General features: G+C 33.1%; 2 protein-coding genes across 2 annotated transcripts; both read left to right on the top strand.

Annotated features, from left to right (window-relative positions):
- The first annotated feature begins 5,772 nt into the window (after positions 1-5,772).
- Positions 5,773-19,258, top strand: LOC139502883 (uncharacterized). The gene is made up of 5 exons (XM_071292528.1): positions 5,773-6,176; positions 14,103-14,332; positions 14,635-14,824; positions 16,822-16,896; positions 17,247-19,258. Exons 1-5 carry the CDS (start codon positions 5,957-5,959, stop codon positions 18,716-18,718), a joined length of 2,187 nt encoding a protein of 728 aa, XP_071148629.1. The 5' UTR covers positions 5,773-5,956; the 3' UTR covers positions 18,719-19,258.
- On the top strand, positions 18,729-22,541 carry LOC139504217 (serine/threonine-protein phosphatase 6 regulatory ankyrin repeat subunit B-like). Its single transcript, XM_071294284.1, has one exon. It carries the CDS (start codon positions 18,729-18,731, stop codon positions 22,539-22,541), a length of 3,813 nt encoding a protein of 1,270 aa, XP_071150385.1.
- The last annotated feature ends 1,374 nt before the right edge of the window (positions 22,542-23,915 follow it).

Raw genomic sequence — 23,915 nt, 5'->3', positions numbered from 1 at the left:
CACATATCTTATTTTTCTATTGATGGTGTAACTAAAGAGTAAGGAGTGAATCATTTGAGTTTCTACAGAAGTGTTCTTTGTATTTATTAGTAAGATTCAAACTAATATTTTAGTGCTTTTATGGTGACCTTAAAGCAATTAGAATTAAGAGATAAATAATGAAACCAAATTTCAGAAATCTTTGTATTGTAGTTCCTGGGAAAAATGTGACGAAAAATATTCATTGGACGGACAGGCTGACGGAAGGATGGATGGATGGACAGACAAAGGTAAAACAGTATACCCCCCTTTTTCAAAGCAGGGGTATAATAACACTGCAAGATCATAGGACTGGCCCATACACCTATTCACTATTTATTCCAGTCCAAGAATGTTCTAAACTAATACAACGTCTTCAAACCAGTTGAACCGACCCAAGGCCTTGTTCAACAAATGTATTGTGCATAAAACTTTTCACAAAGACATGTTTAAAATATTGTAAACACATCAAACAAAGCATTTTTAAAGACTTTAATTTGTTTATAAAAATTGCTTTAAAAATTATCCAAGTTGTACAATGTTTAATTTCCAAATATTTTTTCCTCCCTCAGCTCATTGGGCCATTCCAGTTAATATCTGCTAAAGGGGGATGGATGGTTCTTTCTGAGGGGTGTAAAATTTTTACATCTTAGGGGTGAAATTTTGGGTTTTTTCATCTGACAGGTACACTTATACGCAAAAAACTTCTGAGGATCTTGGCAGCAGTAAATAATTAAAAATGATTACATCTTAGGGGTAACAAAAATGCCTATGTCAGATCTGATAGGTGCTTTGAAATGTAGACAGTTTCGTATCATGCATTATCTGGTATTGTTTTTAAAATTCTGATGGGTACAATCCTTGCTGTAAAAAAATCTGATAGGTCATTTTTTTCCATGAAAGCCCATCCACCCAACATGAACAGGAACTCTTCATCTGATAGGTCTTGATTTTTTATATCTGATAGGTAGTTTTTCGTGATGTTTTTTTCTGATACGTATAAAAAAAAATCTCGCCATCCATCCCCACCTGTCAGAAATTAACTGGAATGGCCCATTGCTGAAGACCTCTGTTTTTTCGCAACAACTGACCTATACAGGAAGTTGTCTCTGTTTTTCCCAGATTGGACTCAATAGCAATAAGGTGTGTTGTGACTGAAATATAACAGAAAGTGTCCATTATACACGGATGCCCCATCATCACTATCATTTTCTATGTTCAGTGGACCATGAAATTGGGATAAAAATTGTAATTTGGCATTGAATTGACCCCATCATAGGGAGCATGTGTACTAAGTTTTCAAGTTAATTGGATTTCAACTTCATCAAAATCTACCAAACACACTAACCTGAAGCGGGACAGACGAACAGACGCAGATACCAGAAAACATAATGTCCATCTACAATTGTAGGTGGGGCATAAAAAAGAATAGAAAGTATGCAAGTGGTCTTTTTATTTCAATAAAACATAATTATTCTACAAATCCATTAGTTAAAATATACATTACACCTGGACCTAATATACCATTGCTAGGATCGTTCACTATCTTCACCGTATCAGCATATGTAATTTAAAAGTGGATATACTCCTCATTTCAAAAGTAAAGTTGAATCAGATTCTGCTGTCTATAATTATTTGCAATATGATCTTTCAAGCTCCATCATTTCTGTAATCTTTAATTTTAAGGTCATTCATTATCTTCTTTAAACCCCCATCCACAAATTTGTACATCTGTATATTTAAATCACTAACAATATGAATGAATCAAACCTTATAGTGATAACAAGACCTTAAGATTAAAACTAATCTTCCAATTGTATTTTTAAACATGGTATATCAGTTCTGATGAATTGTTTGAATTAAAAACTGTAAAACAAACAAATAGGAGATGGGCAATCATGAATCATGATTGCTGAGACTCCTGCAATCCAACATATGGTTGTACTACTAATTGGACTATTTAATGGGACGAATACAGTTCAATAAAAGTTTACAGCACAATACATCATAACAGTTTACATTTCAACAAGTTCATCAATATATCAATTAACATTTGGAAAATCCAATTAATTATTGGTAAATTTCTGATAGAATTTTAATATACAACATGGTTGAATAAATAATCTTTAATGTCTTGTATATTTTTCAACTCATACACAAATCGTAATTACATTGAAAAAAAACATGTTTTCCAGATTTAGCTGCAAATTTGAGATAATTCTTCAAGCTGTATCTTTTTTCCCTTTTTTATATGATTTATACGAATGTGATGTAAAATGCAAGATTTAGAATACAATTTAAAACTTATCCTATGACAGACCTCTTAAATAATACTTTCTAAGCATAGCCTATATTGTAACATATATGAAAATAGCAGTGGAAATTAGTTGAACCTATTACATTATTTAACACATGATTTTTTTGATGAATAACAGAGATCCGAAACCAATTTCTTTAAGGTGTAATACCACCAAATCATGGTACATCACATCCGGTTGTATACAAAAATAGGTCGAAAAAAATATTCCCTTGAATTTGACAGTTGTAGATAACTAATCCTACATTTCATTGCAGTAAAAGATTTCTGTGTCATAAACATATGTCTTGGGTATTTTTTAGCCCATTATTTTTTTTATTTGGGATTTCTATAGAATATTTTGTAATCTTGAGGTTACATGGTGACTAAACCTTGTACACATAATAAGGGGAGAAATTTGATAGGCTGACTTCCAGTGATGGTTATTTTCTTATTTGCAATGACATATTATGTGAACCTTTTTCTACAGTACTGGACAGGATAAAACATTACTCATACACACACGTTTACAGTAACACGATATATAAATGTAGACAACAATAAATCAGACAAATTTTCTGACATCGCATGGTCATATCACATGACCTATTCATTCCATATCTTCTCTATCCCCTCGGTCTCCTCAACCGAAAAAAATGCAGAACAGTTGTGTCTAATCTTGTCCATATATAAAAAAAAGAATTAAAATAAAATTACTTAAGCTTCTAAATGTGTAAAATTAAAATTTAAATAAATTCCGCGAAATGTCTACAATGATTTGGTGAATTTACATCACGGCAAAACACGACGTCATACGAATGGACAATTTCATTCGAAAGATTAATCGTGACTTGATCGCTCGAAATTCGGATAATATCTCATTAAAATGAAGTTTTGGAGGTAGATTCTATTTTACTTTAAATTCTGTTGCATTTTTTCAAACATTTATGGATTTTAGAAAGTCAATATGGCGATCAACTCCTTAATTACGACATGTCTATTGTGTAGCATATTAATCTATTGTAATAAAAAATCATAATATCCAATAAAATTTGTAGATTTAGCTAATAAGGTCCTTATATTTGTATAAAATAACATTTGTTTATAGTGGAAGTTTTAACGTTAAATACGCTACAATAAAAAAATGCTTTCTAGTCCCTCTCTGTGATTACCTGTAGAGAAGTTTGGTTCATTTCCCAATCAATCTATCATGAAGGGAAGATAAATAATACGAATTTCAATCATAGTCTTTTTCAAAAATGATGAACGGTTCTTTATATTGGTATGTAATCATTTTAAACGTTTTAAATTTATGAAATTATATTCGTACATCAATGTTTTTGATACACCAATAACAAAAACTGAAATATATTGAATTGATACATTTTGTAACTATTCAAATTTATATCAGAAACCTAAACTTAATTATAAAATAATGAACCTGTTAAAGGGAGACAATACTCGCATAAATTTTTCGAATTGGCACATAATACAACGGAATGTCACTCTTGCATACAAATGGCACATTAATATAATTAATTAACTGTGCAATCGCTTCACCTTCAATGATGATTCTAAATTATAAATATAACCAAAAGTTGTTAATCTATAGATAGTAAAGACTAATGAAATCTAACCCACTGTTAAAATATTTCTTTGCATTTTTTTAAAACTTCCTCAGTAAAATGCTTGAGCCACTTGACTTTCATAGCTCTTAATTAACATTTTTACACAATATTTAAATAAAGTAGCTAAAGATTATTCGCTTCTCAAAGTGTAAGACGCAATAAAAATCGTATGCTTGCACCATCTCACTCAAAAACAGATTTAATTAAGTTCTGAACATTTCGACATTTCTTCGTTAAAGCCGGTTTTAAACAAATCACAAGTACGTGTTAAGATCCGACTAAATACCCATATCCCGATATCGTCAGGTTAATTTGCTATATTGAGTATTTGATGTTTATTATAGTAGCGTTTACACATAAAAGTGTGAATTAAAAATAGCGATTATTTAGCTTAAGAATTATAAGGATTAAACACATTTTTTCTAAAGGTTATTGATGTTTTAACCGGGGCTCTTACTCACAAACTTTACATCAAAGTCCGAAAAGTCCTTCGGACTTTTATTCAGTTATGAGTTAATTCTTATATGAAATATATATATACCAATAAATGAATAAAGATATTATATTACATCAGGTTGTTTAAACGTGTACTATTGAAATTATCTAGGTTAATATTTAAAAATATCTTCATACTAACTATTTAGTAAGTGACGTAATTTATACTTCCATTTCTTATTGATCTTTACAAATGACTTTAATTACTATTTTAGTCTTCTAAATTCAAAATGGCGAAAAGGTACAATATTGTAGTGGTATATTGTGCTGAATATAGTATTCACTGATTCCATCAAAGTGAATTTCCTCAAAAAGGAAGATTATCTTAAACAGTAAGTTTACTTTTAACTAAAATTTCAAAGTTTTTGTCAAAGTCACTATTATGCCGACTGTTCCCATTTTTTTTACTTAAAGGAATATCATTAACCTTGAATTTGTTTTTAAATTTATAGTTGATAAACTCTGTAAAACATTAAAAGAGAGGCAAATGATGCCAAAGGGACATTAATAATGTTTTACGAATTTTACGTCGCCGCTCTCTGTGATTCATGCAACAACTAAAATAATACCAACAAAATAAAGGTTTATTAATTTTTAATGAGTTTTTATTTAAACCATCTGATACTAATCTTTGTGCATACGACGAGTGAGTATGGTATTCCATTCTCGCTCGTCGCATGCATAAAGATTGGAACTAGACAATGTTTTTGAAGCAATTTACATGACAGGATTTCATTCGGGTTGCAGAAAAAAGTTTCAATGGTTTAAATGGTTGTTTCTGTTTTTATGTTAATAAGACTATATATCAGGATTACAAAATTTAGACGTTAATAAAGGAAGTCTGATGTTCAAATCTCGTTAATCGATTGCGAAGACATATCAAGGTAACATACAAAAACTGAGAGACTCTACAGAAATAAAATAACAAAAATACCGCACTCCGAGAAAAAGGACCAGCATTTTACAACCATACTCAGTAGCCACACATAATATACATTGTATGGTCATTCAACATTTATCTGAAGTTATGTATTTTCCATGGAAAAAGGTAAACGCTGTCACGGATGTTTGTTAGTAATATAAAGGGGTGTTGATGAAAGTGTTTTCGATGTCGACACTAATTGTACATGTTCATGCATAGGGCAATCAATGTGCTTCATAGTTTTAAAGTAATTTTTCAAAGAAGCTATCGAAAAATGAAAAACTGTAGTAGCACACTTCTATTTTGTGAACCTAGGACAACTGCTACGATGTTTTATTGCAAAGAGATTTCACTTGACCAATTCATTTGGTATTCTTGAAATGTGAATTTTAATTGTTATTTTTTACCTTTAGATAATAGAATAATGGAATCTAAAGCGACAGAACATATCGTATAAAGGGCAAACCAATGAACTCAAAACAATTTTTCTCATACAAAAGTAATATATGTGTGTGAAGTTGTCTAAATTTGATAAATATGTGACCATGCCGTGATTTAAATAGTATTGGGATTAATAGCAAAACATACACCAGAAAGATGGCATCTCTCACCAAAGAAGAAGACAACTATGTGAGAATTGGCTTGCTGATAACAGGGATATCTCCACGTGCTGCACGAGTTTTATTTGATAGGGAATTCCATCCTTCTTTTTTATATGCAACGCTGAAGAAAGAATATAAGAAACTGAATGACTTGAAAGACAAGAAAAAAGTTATAAACTTGCAGCAGTGGAACTTGTTGTTTCCAAGGCAACCTGGTAAGTATTAATAAACTGATACATGTTATAAACCACCTGCAATGCAATTTGAAATTTCCTATGTAATCTGGATACCGTTTCATACTGTGAACAAGAAGCAATACTATTTGTTGTTTCTTAACATCTTGGCTACTATTAAAATACATGCATACAAGCCAACCATTTAAAATATTAAGTGGAATTTTAAGTTCAAGGACATATGCATATGATTAGTGTACTTATTCAGAACCTCTATGGCTTTTAATAAGAATAATGTGTTTAAATGTTTTCTATACCTCTGAATGCTTTTTAAAGTATTGAGTCTAAGTAATTGAATTTTGTAAGGGTCAGGTGTACACCGACTATGAGATTTCCCCAATAGGGTAGAATAGTTTGAAGGACTGACGTGCAACGTAGACAAATTTGCAGGCATGAAAGTTCGTGTTCCATAGTCAATATGATAAGTATTAACAAATTAAGATGTGTTATAAATTGCCATCAATTGCATCTGTTGTTACTAACTTACTTTTTAATAGGGAAATAAACTGGAAGTTCCTAAATACTAGTACTGAGACAATTATGAAACTGCCTATGCATATCATTAGGACTTTGATTTGTATCAAATGTCTAAGAAATGTAAAATATAACACCATTCTTATATGTTGTTCCTTAGGAGACATTGAATAACTGTAAACAGTAATCATAATAAGCTATAATAAATGACATATTACAATGAAATCACAGATAATTAGTAATCAATTTATTGTAGTTGACTCTGTTTCAATTTATAAATTTGAAAATGGACATGAAATTGACACAATTTAAATATAATTACAATTTAAAATATAATATTTCCTAAATATCAAACTATGAAGTTTTTCATACAATCATATTCATATTGAGAATAATAAACTATCTATAACTTTATTATGGATTATCGCTATTATTACAATTCATTGTTATACTTAAACCATTCTAACAATTGAATTAGTGATCAAAACCTGTAAAATCATAATGTTAATGTCATTGTGTCTCCGCAGACAATTTAACTACTTGATCATTATTTTGTCACGCTTTGTACCGTTCTTTTCGTTTATTGAAAATGTGCACTGAGCTGAAATATTTAATTAAAAAAACAATGTTGTTTATTCTACAGTGAAGAGACACTTGTATACATTATTAAACAATACACATGTTACAGTGGTTATGTTCAAAGTTCTTTATAACATGTAAACATTAACGATATTAAAACACAATTTTTCACTCAACCTAAATTTTTCATTTGCGAATAAAATGTCGAAAATATTTTTAATCACCGTATCCAATATTCTCGTATGCAATTCAAAGAATCATAATTATTTTAATTAAATTCTAATTCGTAAACTCAAACGAACATAAAATATTTATCAAATAACCACAAACTCTTACATGGGAGACGCCACTTGCAGAGACAAGCGCACATTTTATTATAAATATGAGTATCATATTGTTGAAAGTTCATATAAATATATAGCTATTAAGCAGCTTGTACTGGTTTCCCCACACTTGTGGTCCACAAATCTGAAAATAAATAATATGATTAATAATATTATTTATTTTGCAAAATGCTACTGTACACTTTGACTGCAATGGCTCGAATGACTTTAAACCACCCGAGTTCACTCGTGCATGAACTCAATATCACAATCGAACCGACCTTACTATAATTAACCAAAAACGTGTTAACTATAAACAAACAACATTTTACACGTTCGATTTTGTACAAATTTGAAAAATACATTTAAATTATAATTCGTAAACTCAAACGAACATAAAATATTTATCAAATAACCACAAACTCTTACATGGGAGACGCCACTTGCAGAGACAAGTGCTCTCGAAACACAAAGAACGGGAGAATAGCATTGAATATTTATTTTAATTTCTTCATTTCGACGAACAGATAATTGTCCTGGAAAGTCTTCTCTAACGTAACCATTCTTTTCTCAGTCTGATTTTTACCTGTTAAGCTTCAGAAAAATCTTATCAGAAGTACAGGTGTTAGCACTGGCTCTTGTATACGAGAGACGAATCATTTCGAAACTTATAAAATTGAGAATGAACATTTGACTACTTGGCGAATGTTTTTCTCACTAGTCTAAGTAATTAATCAAGGTGTATGTCAGCATCTTTAATATAACTATTTAAAGACATTTATTTTGTTAAATAATATACCAATATACATGTCTGAAATTCATCCATATAGCTTCAATAACAATCCGTTTTGTCTATACATTCGCCCTACATGCCCTAGTGACTTAAATAATAATATGCTAAGTTACTAAAATAATAAACAGCCTAGTTGCTTCATCAACAGTTACCTGTCCAGTGTCTTCAACAACAACCAGCCCAGTGTCTGCAATAACAACCTGTCCAGTGTCTTCAATGACAACATACCCAGTGTCTTCAACAACAACCAGCCAAGTGCCTTTAATTAAAACTTGCCCATTGTTTTCAACGACAACCACCTCAGTGTCTTTAATAACATCTCCAGTGGTGTATACAAAAACTGATCCAGTGTCTTCAACAACAACCAGCCCAGTATCTTTAACAACCAGCCGAGAATTTCAACAACCAACTCAGTGTCTCCAATAACAACAAGCCCATTGTCTTCAATAACTAAACAACCTGTACAATGTCTTCAACAACAATCAGCAGTGTCTTCAATAACAACATACACAGAGGCTTCATCAACAAACCTGCCAAGTGTCTTCAATAATAACCTACAAAGTGTCTTCAATAACAACCTACCAAGTCTTTTCAACATCAACATGCCCAGTGTCTTGAATAACTACCAGCCAAGTGTTTGTAATAACAACCTACCCACTGTTTCCAAGATCAACATGCCCAGTGTCTTGAACAACTACCAGCCAAGTGATGTGATAACAACCTGCTCAGTGGCTTCAACAACAAGCAGCCAAGTCACAGAAAGTGTCTTCAACATCTAACAACCCAATGTCCTCAACACCAAGCCCAGTGTCTTCAACATCGATCAACCCAATGTCCTCAACACCAAGCTCAGTGTCTTTAACATCTACCAACCCAATGTCCTCAACACCAAGCCCAGTGTCTTCAACATCTACCAACCCAATGTTCTCAACACCAAGCCCAGTGTCTTCAACAACTACTACCCAAGAGTCTTTAATAACTGCAAGTCCAGTAACTATCAGCCTAGTAGCTTCAATTACTAAATGTCGAGTGGTTTCAACAACAACCAGTCAAATGTCTTCAACAACATGCTGCCCACTGATGTCAATAAGAACCTGCCCAGTGTCTTCAAAAAACAACCGGCTCATTTGCTTTACAAACAACGTTAACCTTCCCAGTGGCTTCAATACCAACCTGCCCAGTGGCCTTAATAACATGCCCAATTGCCTAATTTAACTATCAGCCTATATCTTTTATAACAACATCATGCCTATATGTATTAATAATAATATGTCCAGTTGCTTGTATAATAACATGTCCAGTGGGTTAATTTACTATCAGCCCATTGGCTTTAATTACAAATTGCCAAGTTTCTTCAATAACAACACGTCCGATGGCTTCAACAACCTGCCTAGTGACGTGAACAACGACCTGCCCATGGGCATCAATAAGAACAAGCCAAGTGTCTTCACTAACAGACTGTCCACTGGCTTTACAAACAACATGTCCAGCAGCTTCAATACCAATCCGCTCAGTGGCGTCTATAACAACTTACCCAGTGGCGTCAATAGTAATTGCCCAGCGTTTTAAATAACTATTAGCCCATGGCTTTAATTACGACATACCCAGTGACTTCAACAGCATCCTTTCCCTCGACATTAATAATAAGTTTGCTCAGTTGTGTCAATAACAACATGTCCAGTGGAGTCAATAACAACCTGTCCATCGGCATCAATAACAACCAGTCCAGTGGCTTCAACAATAACCAGCCAAGTGTCTTCATCAATGACAACTTGCCAAGTGGTTTTACAAACAACCTGCCCAATGTCTTCAATACCAACCTCCCAAGTGGCGTTTATAACAACCTTCCCAGTGGCTTTAAAAATAACCTGCCCAGTGCCTTCAATAACAAATTGTCCAGTTGCGTCTATAACAACATACTCAGTGCATTAAAAACAACATGCCTAATGGCTTAGATAACTTCTAGCCCATGGCTTGAATTACAACATTCTCAGTGGCTTCAACAGCATCTTGCCAAGCGGCTTCTATGTCAACCTACCCATTGGCTTTAATAACAACACGCCCAGTGGCGTCAATAACAGCCTGCCCTGTTGCGTCCATTACATTTCGACCAGTGGCGTCAATAACACGCCAAGAGGCGTCAATAACAACCTGCCCAGTGGCCTCAACATCATCTTGCAAAGTGGCCTCAATTTCAACTTGCCCAGTGACTTTGATAACAACATGCCCAGTGGCGTCAAAAATTACTCACCCAGTGGCATCAATATCATTACGCCCAGTGGCGTCCATAACAACAGGCCCAGTGGCGTCAATAACACGCCTATAGGCGTCAATAATAACACGCCCAGTGGCGTCAATAACAATTTGTCCAGTGGTATCAATAACAACACGCCCAGTGGCGTCAAAAATAACTCGCCGAGTGGGGTCAATAACAACACGCCCAGTGGCGTCAATAACAACACGTCCAGTGGCATCAATAACAACACGCCCAGTGGCGTCAATAACACCCCAAGAGGCGTCAATAATAACACGCCCAGTGGCGTCAATAACAACTCACCCAGTGGTGTTAATAACAACACGCCAAGTAGTGTCAATAATAACTCGCCCAGTGGCGTCAATAACAAAACGCCCAGTGGTGTCAATAGCACGCAAAGAGGCGTCAACAATAAACACGCCCAGTGGCGTCAATAATAACAGACCCAGTGGCGTCAATAATAACACGCCCAGTTGCGTCAATAACAACATGCCCAGACGCTTAATTATTTATCAGCCCAGTGGTTTTAATTACAATGTGTACAATGTCTTCAATAACCACACGAATAGTGGCATCACTAACAACTAGACCAGTGGCTTCAATAACAACCTGTCCAGTGGATTAATTGATTAATAGCCCAGTGCCTTTATATAACTATCAGTAGATTTAATAATCAATCAGCCCAGCGATTAAGACAAATGATTAATTTACTCAAAAAGTACTAAACCTAAAAGAATTCGACTAGTATCATTCAAAATGCGTAAATTAGACAACAATATTCAAAATGAAACTCTTGGTTACTGTATTAAAATTTAGATAAAGCTCATGATAACTATGTTTTTTTTATCTACTGCACATGTCAGATATCTTTTTCTCCTTTTCTAACTTTTTTAATAGTTAGTACTCATTAAACATGCTAAAAATCTGATGTATACTGAACTGGATACCAAGAAAAAAAGAACTGATTAATTATTCGTAAACGTGTTGTTTAACTACATGTAGGACAAAAATGATCCCCTTTACAATTCCTTTCTCTGGATTAGCTTCTGAAACAAATTCAGCATTTTTATATAGTTCTTGTTAAATATTACAGTATAACTGGTTGAATCGTGATAAACTGGATAGAATAACCATTATCAATCATGTATAAAACGAAAAAATTTGTATCATTATTTTTCAAATATTTATGTTCTTCTCATTTCCCTAAATAGATCATGAAGAGGGATTCTTTTTCAAATTAAAATGTCATGTTCTGAATTGTATCTAAATGTTCATTTTATATAATAAATTTTTATATTCATATCAATATGATGAAAAACCATACATTATGTAAACAATACTTATCACCTTGATCTTTAAAACTCTCTTGTTATTTTTGCTTCTAGGTGCGTCAAGGTCCGTGTTAAAGCGGAGTCCGACCTAGTTTTCTTATCATCATCAGAAACCTAAGCAAGCTCGTCTGACAGATATTCTTTGACTGTATCACAACCTGCTGGTGACTTATCAGCAATCGTAATAACTTGTTCCGCTTAAGAATTGTTCAATGGTTATGTCTGCAATTTTTGTTAACATGTCTCTATCTGTTATGTCAGTATCATAATGTCATAGAGTTGACTTTCTTCACGTTCAGAACTTGTCATATTACGAAAGTACAATTCGAAGAGAAACTAATAAAATGCTACTGTACACTTTGACTGCAATGGCTCGAATGACTTTAAACCACCCGAGTTCACTCGTGCATAAACTCAATATCCCAATCGAACCGACCTTACTATAATTAACCAAACACGTGTTAACTATAAACAAACAACATTTTACATGTTCGATTTTGTACAACTTTGAAAAATACATAGAAAGGTAATCTAAATGCTATCAATTGAATTTGAATTTAATTGTAATTATACTGGATTTAATTAATATATCAAATTAGCAAATCAATCGACCAATCACTGTTCCCTATGAAACTTATGAACAACATCAACAATCTTCCAGCTCAACATTTCAATATAGTACAATAAAATTAACGGTACCAATTTTCTTGCACCAGATGCGCATTTCGACAATTTATGTCTCTTCAGTGATGCTCGTGGCCAAAATATTTGAAATCCAAAGCTTATATAAAAGATGAAAAGCTATAATCCAAAAGGTCCAAAAAGTATAGCCAAATCCGTGAAAGGAATCAGAGCTTTGCATGAGAGAGATACATTCCTTAATTTATAATAATTTCTATCATTTTGTAACAGCTAATTTTAATAACACAAAAAATCCGTATTTTCATGCTAGTACCGAAGTACTGGCTACTGGGGTGGTGATACCCTCGGGTTTAGATTTACCACAAACGATGCAAACGGGTAAGCTTTGATCATTTGTTTCTAACATAAGTTTAAGTAAACTTTGACAAACTATGCACTTGCTAGAAATACGTCTACAGTTTTTCGTTCATCATTTGTTAGTACAAACGCTACATTTGTTTGTAACTTCAACCTGATTAACCGATGTATTTGTTTCTACGTTGTGAAAAAGTCAGTTCACCAACATGTGCATGCATTTTTGAAAGTTCAAACAGGGTCAATAAACACTAATTAAACGATATATTTGTTTCTACTTTTGTAGCGTTTTGAAAACAACAACAAACGCCACACAACGTTTACATTTTTTGTGAGAAAGAAATGCACTTTAATACTCATTTAATATTTATATGTTCTCGTCCTGATATGGATTTGATAGTTGACACTTCACCATGTTCATAAACTTCTTACACTTTAATAAAAAATTTCAATCCTGGTATCTTTGATGGGTTAATATTAATCCATCATACATTTCGTTATATGAACCAACGCCAGTGAAATCGTATGTTGCTTTATACCTAAATTTGCGACAACAGTAGCTGACTGATATTCAAAACTTAAGTGTATTTTGAAAAGATACAAATAATTAAGAATTAGTAGCATAATATGTTACATTCATGGTTTAGTGATTAGCTGTTAAGTTTTCGTTACTAAGAATGACTTTAAAAGTTCTTCGTGTTGGTCTGACTAGGTTGATCTGACCTTGATCTCATCATTTTTCATAGACCTTCTTGAATGATGTGTGAGTAAAGGTTACACAATTACGCTAATTTAATGTCCACTACAATTGCAATATATAATGATGAGATGTATGTACATCTCGTTTTAACATAATTCATCTCAATTTGACTTCATAGTTCATGGTTCATTGGTCACTATTAAGTTCTTGCGTTTCTTGTAATACGATTATAATAATATTATAATGAACGATGTCCTTGAATCAAATATGTACACTTCTATCTGATAAAGCTTATATGACCTATACATTTAGGATTTATTTATACATAAAAAATGAAAGAAGAAGCTTTCAACAAAAGAAAAATATATTTTTGTCTGCTCATCCGATAACGTGTTACTAGGAAATGATGTCACTTTTATATGCATTTGTTCTTCAAAGTAATAGATTCTTATTGACAGATATTCCCAAGTCAGACACCTTTGACGTTACTTTGATTATAACATTACTGAGAAACTTAGCAGAGTTAACGTATCCTGTAAAGGGATATGACCACCTGCCTGGGTCTACTGAGACATCTCCTGCTTCAGATTTGGCAAGAATAAAGTATTACAGAAACTACATAGCGCACATGGAAATCTGCAAGATAGACAATACTTTTTTCTCAACTTCCTGGGAGGACATAAGTGAGGTTTGTATGCAATCAAAAATTTGAAAAACATTATTGATGTATGAACGTATGTTTTCTCTTTGGTGCAATCATATATGTAAATTGCTTTCACAATATATTCCAGATATTGAAATTTGTCCTATTCGAGACATGTAACATTGTCATATTGTATACTTGAAACATTATCATATTCCAGACTTGAAACATTGTCTCGGACTGTTGACTCGGAACAGGCATTTTCGGGGAAAAAACTTGAAGGTTAAACCTGGTTTTATAGCTAGCTAAACCTCCTACTTTTATAAACGCATCTTATATTATTTTAGGCTATTGGAAGATTAGGTGGACCATCAATGAGGTTAGAATGTGATCAGTTAAAGACAAAGGTACTTGATCAAACAAATAAAGAAATAATTCTGGAAATTAAACACTCAAAGAATGAGATTGAGGAGTTAAAACAGTCATTTAAGATCTTGAAAATATGTCACGAAGAGGAACAAGCAGCTAATGCTAAAAGTAAGTGTGAGATAAATATGAAAATGAGTTCCCTTAAGTTAACACATTTTGCCAGTAAAACAACATTCCTTTTTTAACAACTGAAAATAGTAAAATAACAAAAATACCGAAGTCCGAGGAAAAATTAAAAACGGAAAGTCTGTAATCGAATGGCAAAATCAAAAGCTGAAACAAAACATACGAATGGATAACAACTGCCATATTCCTGGCTTGGTGCATTTTCTTCTTTATTACATAGAATTTTTAACATGCTTTATACCTAGCTTAAGTTCTCAAAAATGGATAACGAATTGCAAACAATAATAATTAAAACCATATATTGAGGCAAAAAAAACGCAAAACCATAACAAGACAAACAACAGTACACAATATGAAAAAACCCAAAGAGACTGATCAACACAAAACCACACAAATATGAGCATTGTGATAAGCATATTCAAGTGACCGGAAGCTAATCTGACAAGAACATGCATAATTTGAAGTTGTGATATACTAATTTTCAAAAATATCCGAAATATTATAATAAAAAATATTGTTTGAAAGAGTTTAATATTCTTTTTTCTTAGTCAAGGTTTTCTCCTTCATGCTATGGATTATTCCAACCAATTATACATTCAACAATGCTTAACTTTAATTGCAGTGGTCACATTTTTCATTTGTGGTTCAAACTACAATTAAAAATCCGATCCCAGGGACTGTTTTTTCCATAGATTACTATGACCTCGGGATAATTTCTCTTGCAAGTCAAAATATCATAAATGAAAGACAATTAATATGTGTACTGACATCGAAAAAATAACGGCATGTCGGTTGTGAAAATAAAATATTGCTTTTCAGCAGTTTACTTACAAACAATGTGAGTTGGTTTCGTATGGTATTCCATCTATACGTTTCGTGATTATTTCATTTTTTAGTTTATTTGAAACTTACCAAACTGATTGATGTGCAAATGTGCAAATTCTGCATGCTTTCATGGTGTATGTTTTCCTATTCATTGCAGTGTATTTAATCTAGAAAACAAATTACACCACTGCTAGATAGCAAATATGCCGAATGAATTCAAATACGTAAAAAAAATGTTATTGGTGGTTTTAATCATGGGTGTATGTAATTTTATACTGTTGAATATTCAGTACACTCCTAATTTCACGAAGATGACCAATGTTTCGTAACATATATATATGCCGGGATAAATCTTTTTGCCACTATTATTGCATACTTCCATACAAATAGAAACGTTCAAATAACTGATCATGATAAAAACAGCGCATTGAAAACAGATAAAGTAACTTTATGTGTTTAGTTAATTTACAACCACTGGGTCGATGCCACTGCTGGTGGAGATTTATTTCCTCGATGGTATCACAAGCCCAGTAGTCAGCACCTTTTAGTGCTGACATGAATTATCATTGATATGGTTATATTTATAAATTAACTGTTTACAAAATTTTGAATTTTATGAAATACTAAGGCTTTTCTACCTCAGGCATGGATTACCTTAACTGTATTTGGCAAAACTTTTAGGAAGTTTGGTCCTCAATGCTCTTCAACTTCTTACTTTATTTGGCCTTTTTAACTTTTTTGGATTCGAGCGTCACTGATGAGTCTTTTGTAGACGAATCGCGCGTCTGGCGTATATACAAAATTTAGTCCTGGTATTTATGATGAGTTAATTTACTTAATATAAAAATGATTATATTACCCATATTATTATTAATAATTATTGGCAGTAATGCTTATGTTTCATTTCATATGGTTGCATGCAGTTTGTTTTTAGCCCTGAGTTTTTTTATATCAGTTTATTGAGGTTCTTGGATTTAAGTTTGATAAAAATGTACATAAAGTAGAGTAGTATAAATTTTATTGCCTTTAAAAGACCACATTACAAATAAAAAGGGCAATGTTTTAAATTGTGAAATGTTTTAAATCTAATACTAGTACCATTTAAATTATTGGTTATCATTATTATGATGTTAATAGAAAATACATTTTTTCAGCAAAAGAAGAACTATTGACGGAAATTGAGGTGTTGAAAACGGTGCAAGAAGAAGTGATTCCAAAGAACATCAGAGGTAAATAAGAGCAACAGTAGTATACCACGGTTCAATAGTCATAAATCGATTAAGCAAAAACAAATCTGGATATAAAAGCAAAACCGAGGGAAACGCACTAATTAAACAGAAACACTAAACTGCAACAAAAGCAAACACCAGCATACACATGATACATAAAACGGACTTGGTACTAGACATTTTAAGAAAAAAATGATGGGCTGAACCTGTTTATCGTTCACACTTGTCTATACATGCTTAAGTTGTAGCATGTATATAGATTAGATTTAGATTGTATACGTAAGCAAACTAATTATTTTGCAAGATGAGTTAACTTTATTTTTCAAATGACTTTTACTTGCATAATTTAGATCAGATAAATAAACAAATTGAAAACTGGAAAAAGAAAGATAAGATGTTTGTGTCTACAAGAGCTAGTGATCACGTCATCAAATGTTTACAAGATAACAGCTGTGTGACCTTAACTGGCCCAGCAGGAGTAGGGAAATCGTTTATCGCTAGACACACTACACTGGTTTTGCAGAATGAGGGATACACAATCATACCTATTTATTCACCAACTGATATACGAGTGTATTACCAACCTGGTAAACAGACAGTCTTCATTGTAGATGATATTTGTGGAAATTTCACTGCCAACCAACAACAGATTGAGAACTGGGAACAGCTACTACCTGTTATAAACACAATAATCGCTGACAAATGCTGTAAGGTGATTGTATGTTGTAGATTACAAGTTTTTAAAGATGATAAGTTTATAATGTTATCCCCTTTGATACCTTGCGAATGTAACTTAATATCTGATGAGTTATGTCTTACAGAAAACGAAAAAACAAAAATAGCAGATAAGTATAATATTGGTTTGAATAGTATGAATCTTAATGAAAGTGCAAAGCATTGTGAATTCTTTCCTCTTTTATGTTATCTTTTTCATGAAAAAAAAGGTACAGATGTTAAAGAATTTTTCAGAATTCCTTTTGATATCTATAAAAAAGAGTTAGACAATTTTAGTAGACATGGAGATGAAGGGAAACATAAGGTGTGCGGTCTTGCTTTATGTGTTTTATTTAATAATCGACTATTAGAGGAATGGTTGCAAGGTAAGGTTACGGATGAACAACGACAGATAATAGAAGACACATGTGAGGGTTGTAAATTGAATAGAAGTACATCCAAGGCAGAACTTAAAATGGCACTGGACTCTCTAGATGGCACATTCATGTGTAAAGAGAATGGAGTTTATAGTATCTTACATGATAAACTATTTGACTTCATTGCTTATTTCTTTGGTCAGAAAATGATTGAATGTTTAATAGAACATGGGGATAGTTGTTTTGTAACTGAACGTTTTCTTTGGATGAAATCACAAGATGAGAAAATGAAAAACATAGACTTTATTATTGATATACAAGATAAATATTTAGATTCATATTTGAAAAGATTGATAAAGATTTGGTCGGCAGGAATAGTAGCATTGGTATTTAGTAGCTCTAATATGAAAGTATTATTATTCAGACAACAGTTGTTACAACATTTAATACGACTGGATAAGGAACAACAAATAGTACTGGCCAATATTAAGGATACAGTGATACCAAAGGAGGAATGTGGATCAGGCACTACTCCACTGATATTGAGCTGTCGTGATGGATATACAGAAATGATACAGTGGTTGTTAGATAATGAAGTGGATGTAAATCATTATAAAGATGACAGGGTTACTGCACTAAACATGGCATGTTGTAAACGTTATTCCTCTATTGTGGATATGTTATTAAAGAAGAATCCAAATGTTGATCTATGTGAAAAAAAAAGGATGTAGTCCTTTGTTAATGGCAAGTCAGAAAGGATATACTCATATTGTTAAGTTGCTGTTAAAGAAAAATCCTAACGTTGATTTATGTAACAATAATGGCAGTAGTCCTATATTACTGGCAAGTCAGAAAGGACATACTGCTATAGTAAAGTTGCTGTTAGAAAAAAATTCTAATATTGTTCTATGTAACAATAATGGGAGAAGTGCTCTACTTATTGCAATTCAGAAAGGGCATACTAGTATTGTAAGATTGATGTTAGAGAGGAATCCGGAAATTGATCTATGTAACAATTTGGGGGCCTCTGCACTAACCAAAGTTTGCTATAAAGGGTATCCTCTAATTGTTCAAATGTTATTAGACAAGAATATTGATGTTGATTTATTTGACAATAAAGGCTATAGTCCACTCTATTTGGCATGTCAGGAAGGACATGCTGATATAGTAAGGCTGCTTTTAGAGAGGAAACCTACAGTTGATTTATGTAATAAAAAATTCTGTAGCCCACTGTTGACAGCAAGTCAAAATGGACATACTGATATTGTTAGGTTGCTTTTAGACAGGAAACCTAACATTGATTTATGTAACCATTATCACTATAGTCCGCTGTGCATGGCAAGTCAGAACGGACATTCTGAAATAGTAAAGTTGCTTTTAGAGAGAAATCCAAGAGTTGATCTTTTCAACATAGATGGGGTAACTGCACTTCACATGGCAAGCTATAAAGGTTATACGTCTATTGTTAGTATGCTATTACAGAAAAATCTTAATGTTGATTTATGTGATAAAAAAGGATGTAGTCCTCTGTACATGGCAAGTCGAGAAGGACACACTGATGTAGTAAGGTTGATTTTAGGAAGGAACCCTAACGTGGATTTATGTGACAAATATGGGCGTAGTCCTCTGATAGTTACAATTAAGAAAGGACATACCGATATAGTGAGTTTGCTGTTAGAGAGAGAACCTAATGTTGACCTTTGTGACATCAATGGATGTAGTTCACTTTATTTTGCAAGTATGGAAGGACATACTCATATAATTAGGTTGTTGATAGGAATGAAAGCCACTGTTGATCTATGTACCAATGAAAGCTGTACTCCTCTGTACATTGCAAGTCTGAATGGGCATACTGGTATAATAAAGTTGCTTTTAGAGGGAAATGCTAATGTTGATGTATGTAACACTAGTTACTGTAGTCCTCTATTAGTTGCAAGTCAGAAGGGACATACTGACATAGTAAGGCTGCTCTTAGAGAGGAATCCTTATGTTGATCAATGTAGCAATCAAGGGGTCACTGCACTCAGTTTTGCATGTGAGGGAGGGTATCTTGATATTGTGAACATGTTATTAAAGAAAAATCCGAACATTGATCTATGCGACACAAATGGCAGTAGTCCATTGTTCAAAGCAAGTATAAATGGACATACTGATATATTAAGGATGTTGTTACAAAGGAACCCTTGTGTTGATCTATGTGACCTTAACGGCTTAAGTCCCCTATTAGCAGCTAGTATGAAAGGACATATTGATATAGTTCGGTTGTTATTAAAAGAGAACCATAAAGTTGATGTATGTTGCGTTCAAGGATTTAGTCCTCTGCTCGTAGCAACCATGGGAGGACATACTAACATAGTAAGGTTGCTTTTACAAAATAATCCTTGTATCGATCAATGTAACATTTATGGTATAAGTCCTTTGTTCGTAGCATGTGATAATGGGCATTTTGATATAGTACGTATGTTGTTAGCTAGAAATCCTAACATAAATATATGTGTCAATATTGACTACAGTCTTTTTCGTAAAGTTAGGCAATATGTAAATAAAACTTTTGGAGAGTCTCTGTCAGAACTTGTCCTTGATCCATGTTACTTTGAAAATGGAACGTGTCCTCTTTATGTAGCTAGTCGTGCAGGACATACTGAAATAGTTAGATTGCTATTAAAGAAGAGTCCAAACATTAATCTATGTGACAATGATGGCTGTAGTCCTCTGCACGTTGCAATTCGGAATGAACATACTGCTATAGTAAAGTTGCTGTTAAAGAAGAACGCTAATATTGATTTATGTGGCACAGATGGGACTACCGCACTGACACTTGCATGTTTTCAAGGAAACACTTCTTTTGTGAGTATGTTATTAGAGAAGAATCCTAACGTTGATATATGTGCCAAAGGCTGTAGTCCTTTGTACGTTGCAATTCGGATTGGGCATACTGATATAGTTAGATTACTGTTAAAAAAGAACGTTAATGTTGATCTATGTGACACGGATGGGGCCACTGCACTGATTATTGCATGTTCTCAAGGGAATACGTCTTTTGTAAGTATGCTATTGGAGTATAACGCTAATATTGATTTATGCACAAAAGATGGAAGTAGTCCTCTGTACGTAGCAAGTCAAGAAGGACACGCTAATGTAGTAAGATTGCTCTTAGAGAGAAAACCTAATATTAATCTATTTAACACAGATAAGGTTACTGCACTTGCCATCGCAAGTTATCAAGGAAAAACAACTATTGTGAGCATGCTATTAGAGAAGCATCCCGATGTCAATTTTTGTGATAAAGATATGTGTAGTCCTCTGTTCATGGCAAGTACAAACGGACATACTGGTGTAGTGAGATTGCTTTTAGAGCGGAACCCCAATGTTAATCTTTGTAATAGAGAACACTGTAGTCCTTTGTTGATTGCAAGTGCAAAAGGACATACTGATATAGTGAGGTTACTATTAGAAAGCAAATCTAATGTTGACCTATGTAACATTAATGGCTGCAGTCCATTGTATATGGTAAGTATGAAAGGACACACTGGTATACTAAGGTTACTGTTAGAGAGAAGTCCTAACATAGACCTGTGTGATAAAGATGGGTATAGTCCTCTGATAATGGCAAGTACATTTGGGCATACTGATGTAGTAAGGTTACTGTTAGAGTGGAATGCTGACGTTGATCTATCTAACGCTGAGGGTAGTAGTCCTCTTTTAATGGCAATTATGTTTGGATACACTGATACAGCAAGGTTGCTGTTAGAGAATGACCCCAACGTTGATCTATGTGACAATACTGGCTGTAGTCCTTTATTAATGGCAATTCAAAACGAACATACTAATATAGTAAAGTTGCTATTACAGAAAAACCCTAACATTAATCTATGTAGAAAAGATGGCTTTACACCACTGATCACATCATGTGCCACAAACAACACCAGTATAGTACAACTGTTGATTCAACATAACCCGAAACCGAACATTAATGCCCAGACAAATGGTGGTGGTAATGCTTTATTTTTCAGTTCACTTAATGGAAATGTAGAAATAACTCGGTTACTTTTAGAGAACAATGCTAACAGCAAAAGTTGTATCCATCGGAAACAGTCTATAGCCGATAAATTTAGTTACCATGCAACGACAACAATAGACAAAGTAAAACAAGATTGTTTTGACTGCCTTGCAAATAATAGGTCATCAAATGTAAAAGATTATGTCAGTAGGAAGTCAGCAGATTATGCCTTTGATGTAGTAGCTGGTTCTTTTCCGTTACACATTGCATGTTTCATGGGTTGGAAAGAAGTAGTCAGTTGTCTTCTGGATCACCATGCTAGCATCAGTTTGAAAAAAGAAGATGGCACCACGCCATTGTTTTATGCATGCGAACTAGGACATAGTGAAATAGTACATTTATTGTTAGAGAAAGGAGCAGACACAGGCATATGTAAAATTGATGGGAAATTCCCTTTAAACATTGCAATTGATAATGGACATAGATCTGTGGTAGATATGATGAAGAGACACATTCTACATCATATGCTTTTGGTATTGATGGGTCATGTTTGATTTCAATATTTAAATGTTTCAATCATAATGTATATTTTTCAATTTTGAACTGGTACTACATTATGAACATAGCAGCTTGAAATTTGTGTCATGGCATTATTAGTTTACAAGTAAATAAAAACATTCGGAAAGATATTGAATGAGGAATTGGGAAGCAATAATAAAAACAAAACAATCGGTTGACTTCTATGAAAATTAAGTACTGTTCAGGTTTTAATTATTTCTGTATATGAGTCTTATTTGATTCCTAGATTTTTAATAAATAATGTTCCTGGTGAAAAAATATAATCATTAATTCTCAACGGAGTGATGGAATTGGCGAGGGAAAATTAATGACCAAACACGAAATTATTTTTTTTTAGATACTTGGCACATTCATATGGAAAAAAGTGTCAAAGTATCAACAGAAGAAAAACTAAAAAAGTATAAATAGACAATTTCAGATCAGAATCGGATTGACTATAGTCGAAAGTTGATAATTACTAGTATATACCTAATATTGATAAAAAGCAAATCAACAAAATGTTACAACAAAATATCGTAATAGAAATAGCAATCGAATATCTGACAACATCAGAAGATCGGAAAATGATTAAAAAAGCGAAAAAAAAAGCAAAGGTCTGACATAACCCAGAATGAGCAAGTGATATAGTAGATGCAACTCAGTACAAAGAAAATGCATAGTGAAGAGATGACAAGTCAATATCGGACATCATCAGTAATTAGAGAAAATCAAAACGTTATGTAAGAACCCTGGAATCAACGCCAGATGATAAAGGTGGATAGAGATTAACGAATATCGTTTAGATACAATAGGGAAAAACAAAATGTTATTCGGCAAAACCAGGAGATATGACCCCCCCCCCCCCCCCAAATGTACAAATCTTAAAAGTAATAAGGTACCAAAATGATATTTAGAATAAAAAAAGCAACATGAGACTAACGAGGTCACAACAGAGTATCTGGCATTAATGGAGGAAAAGAAACTACTTAAAGATAAAAAGAATTACAACGAAGGATTTGACATCTATACCAACTGGACAACGAACGGAAAAAGTAACAAGGAACAAATAAAAAGTTTATATCACCAAACAGAGAAACAACACTGAATGTAGCATAAGATTATGCAATGGATTTGGCCTCTAAACGAAATTTATTTTGGATTATCATTAGTTCTTCAATATAACTAATAGAAAACAAGAATGAACTCTTAAAGTAAACGGCACCATAGCATGGAGTGATTTTAATGTAAGACATACTTCATTGAATGCGTAAATATGAGAATAAATTATTTTGAACAGAAGTTAGAGAAAGTTTTATCTGACTTCTAATGGACATATAGTGTTCAAAGATTTGCTTTATAATTTAAATGTT

The sequence above is a fragment of the Mytilus edulis genome, chromosome 14 (genome assembly GCF_963676685.1).
Source record: "Mytilus edulis chromosome 14, xbMytEdul2.2, whole genome shotgun sequence".
Taxonomy (NCBI): Eukaryota; Metazoa; Mollusca; class Bivalvia; order Mytilida; family Mytilidae; genus Mytilus; species Mytilus edulis.
This window is presented reverse-complemented; position numbering and strand designations above follow the sequence as displayed.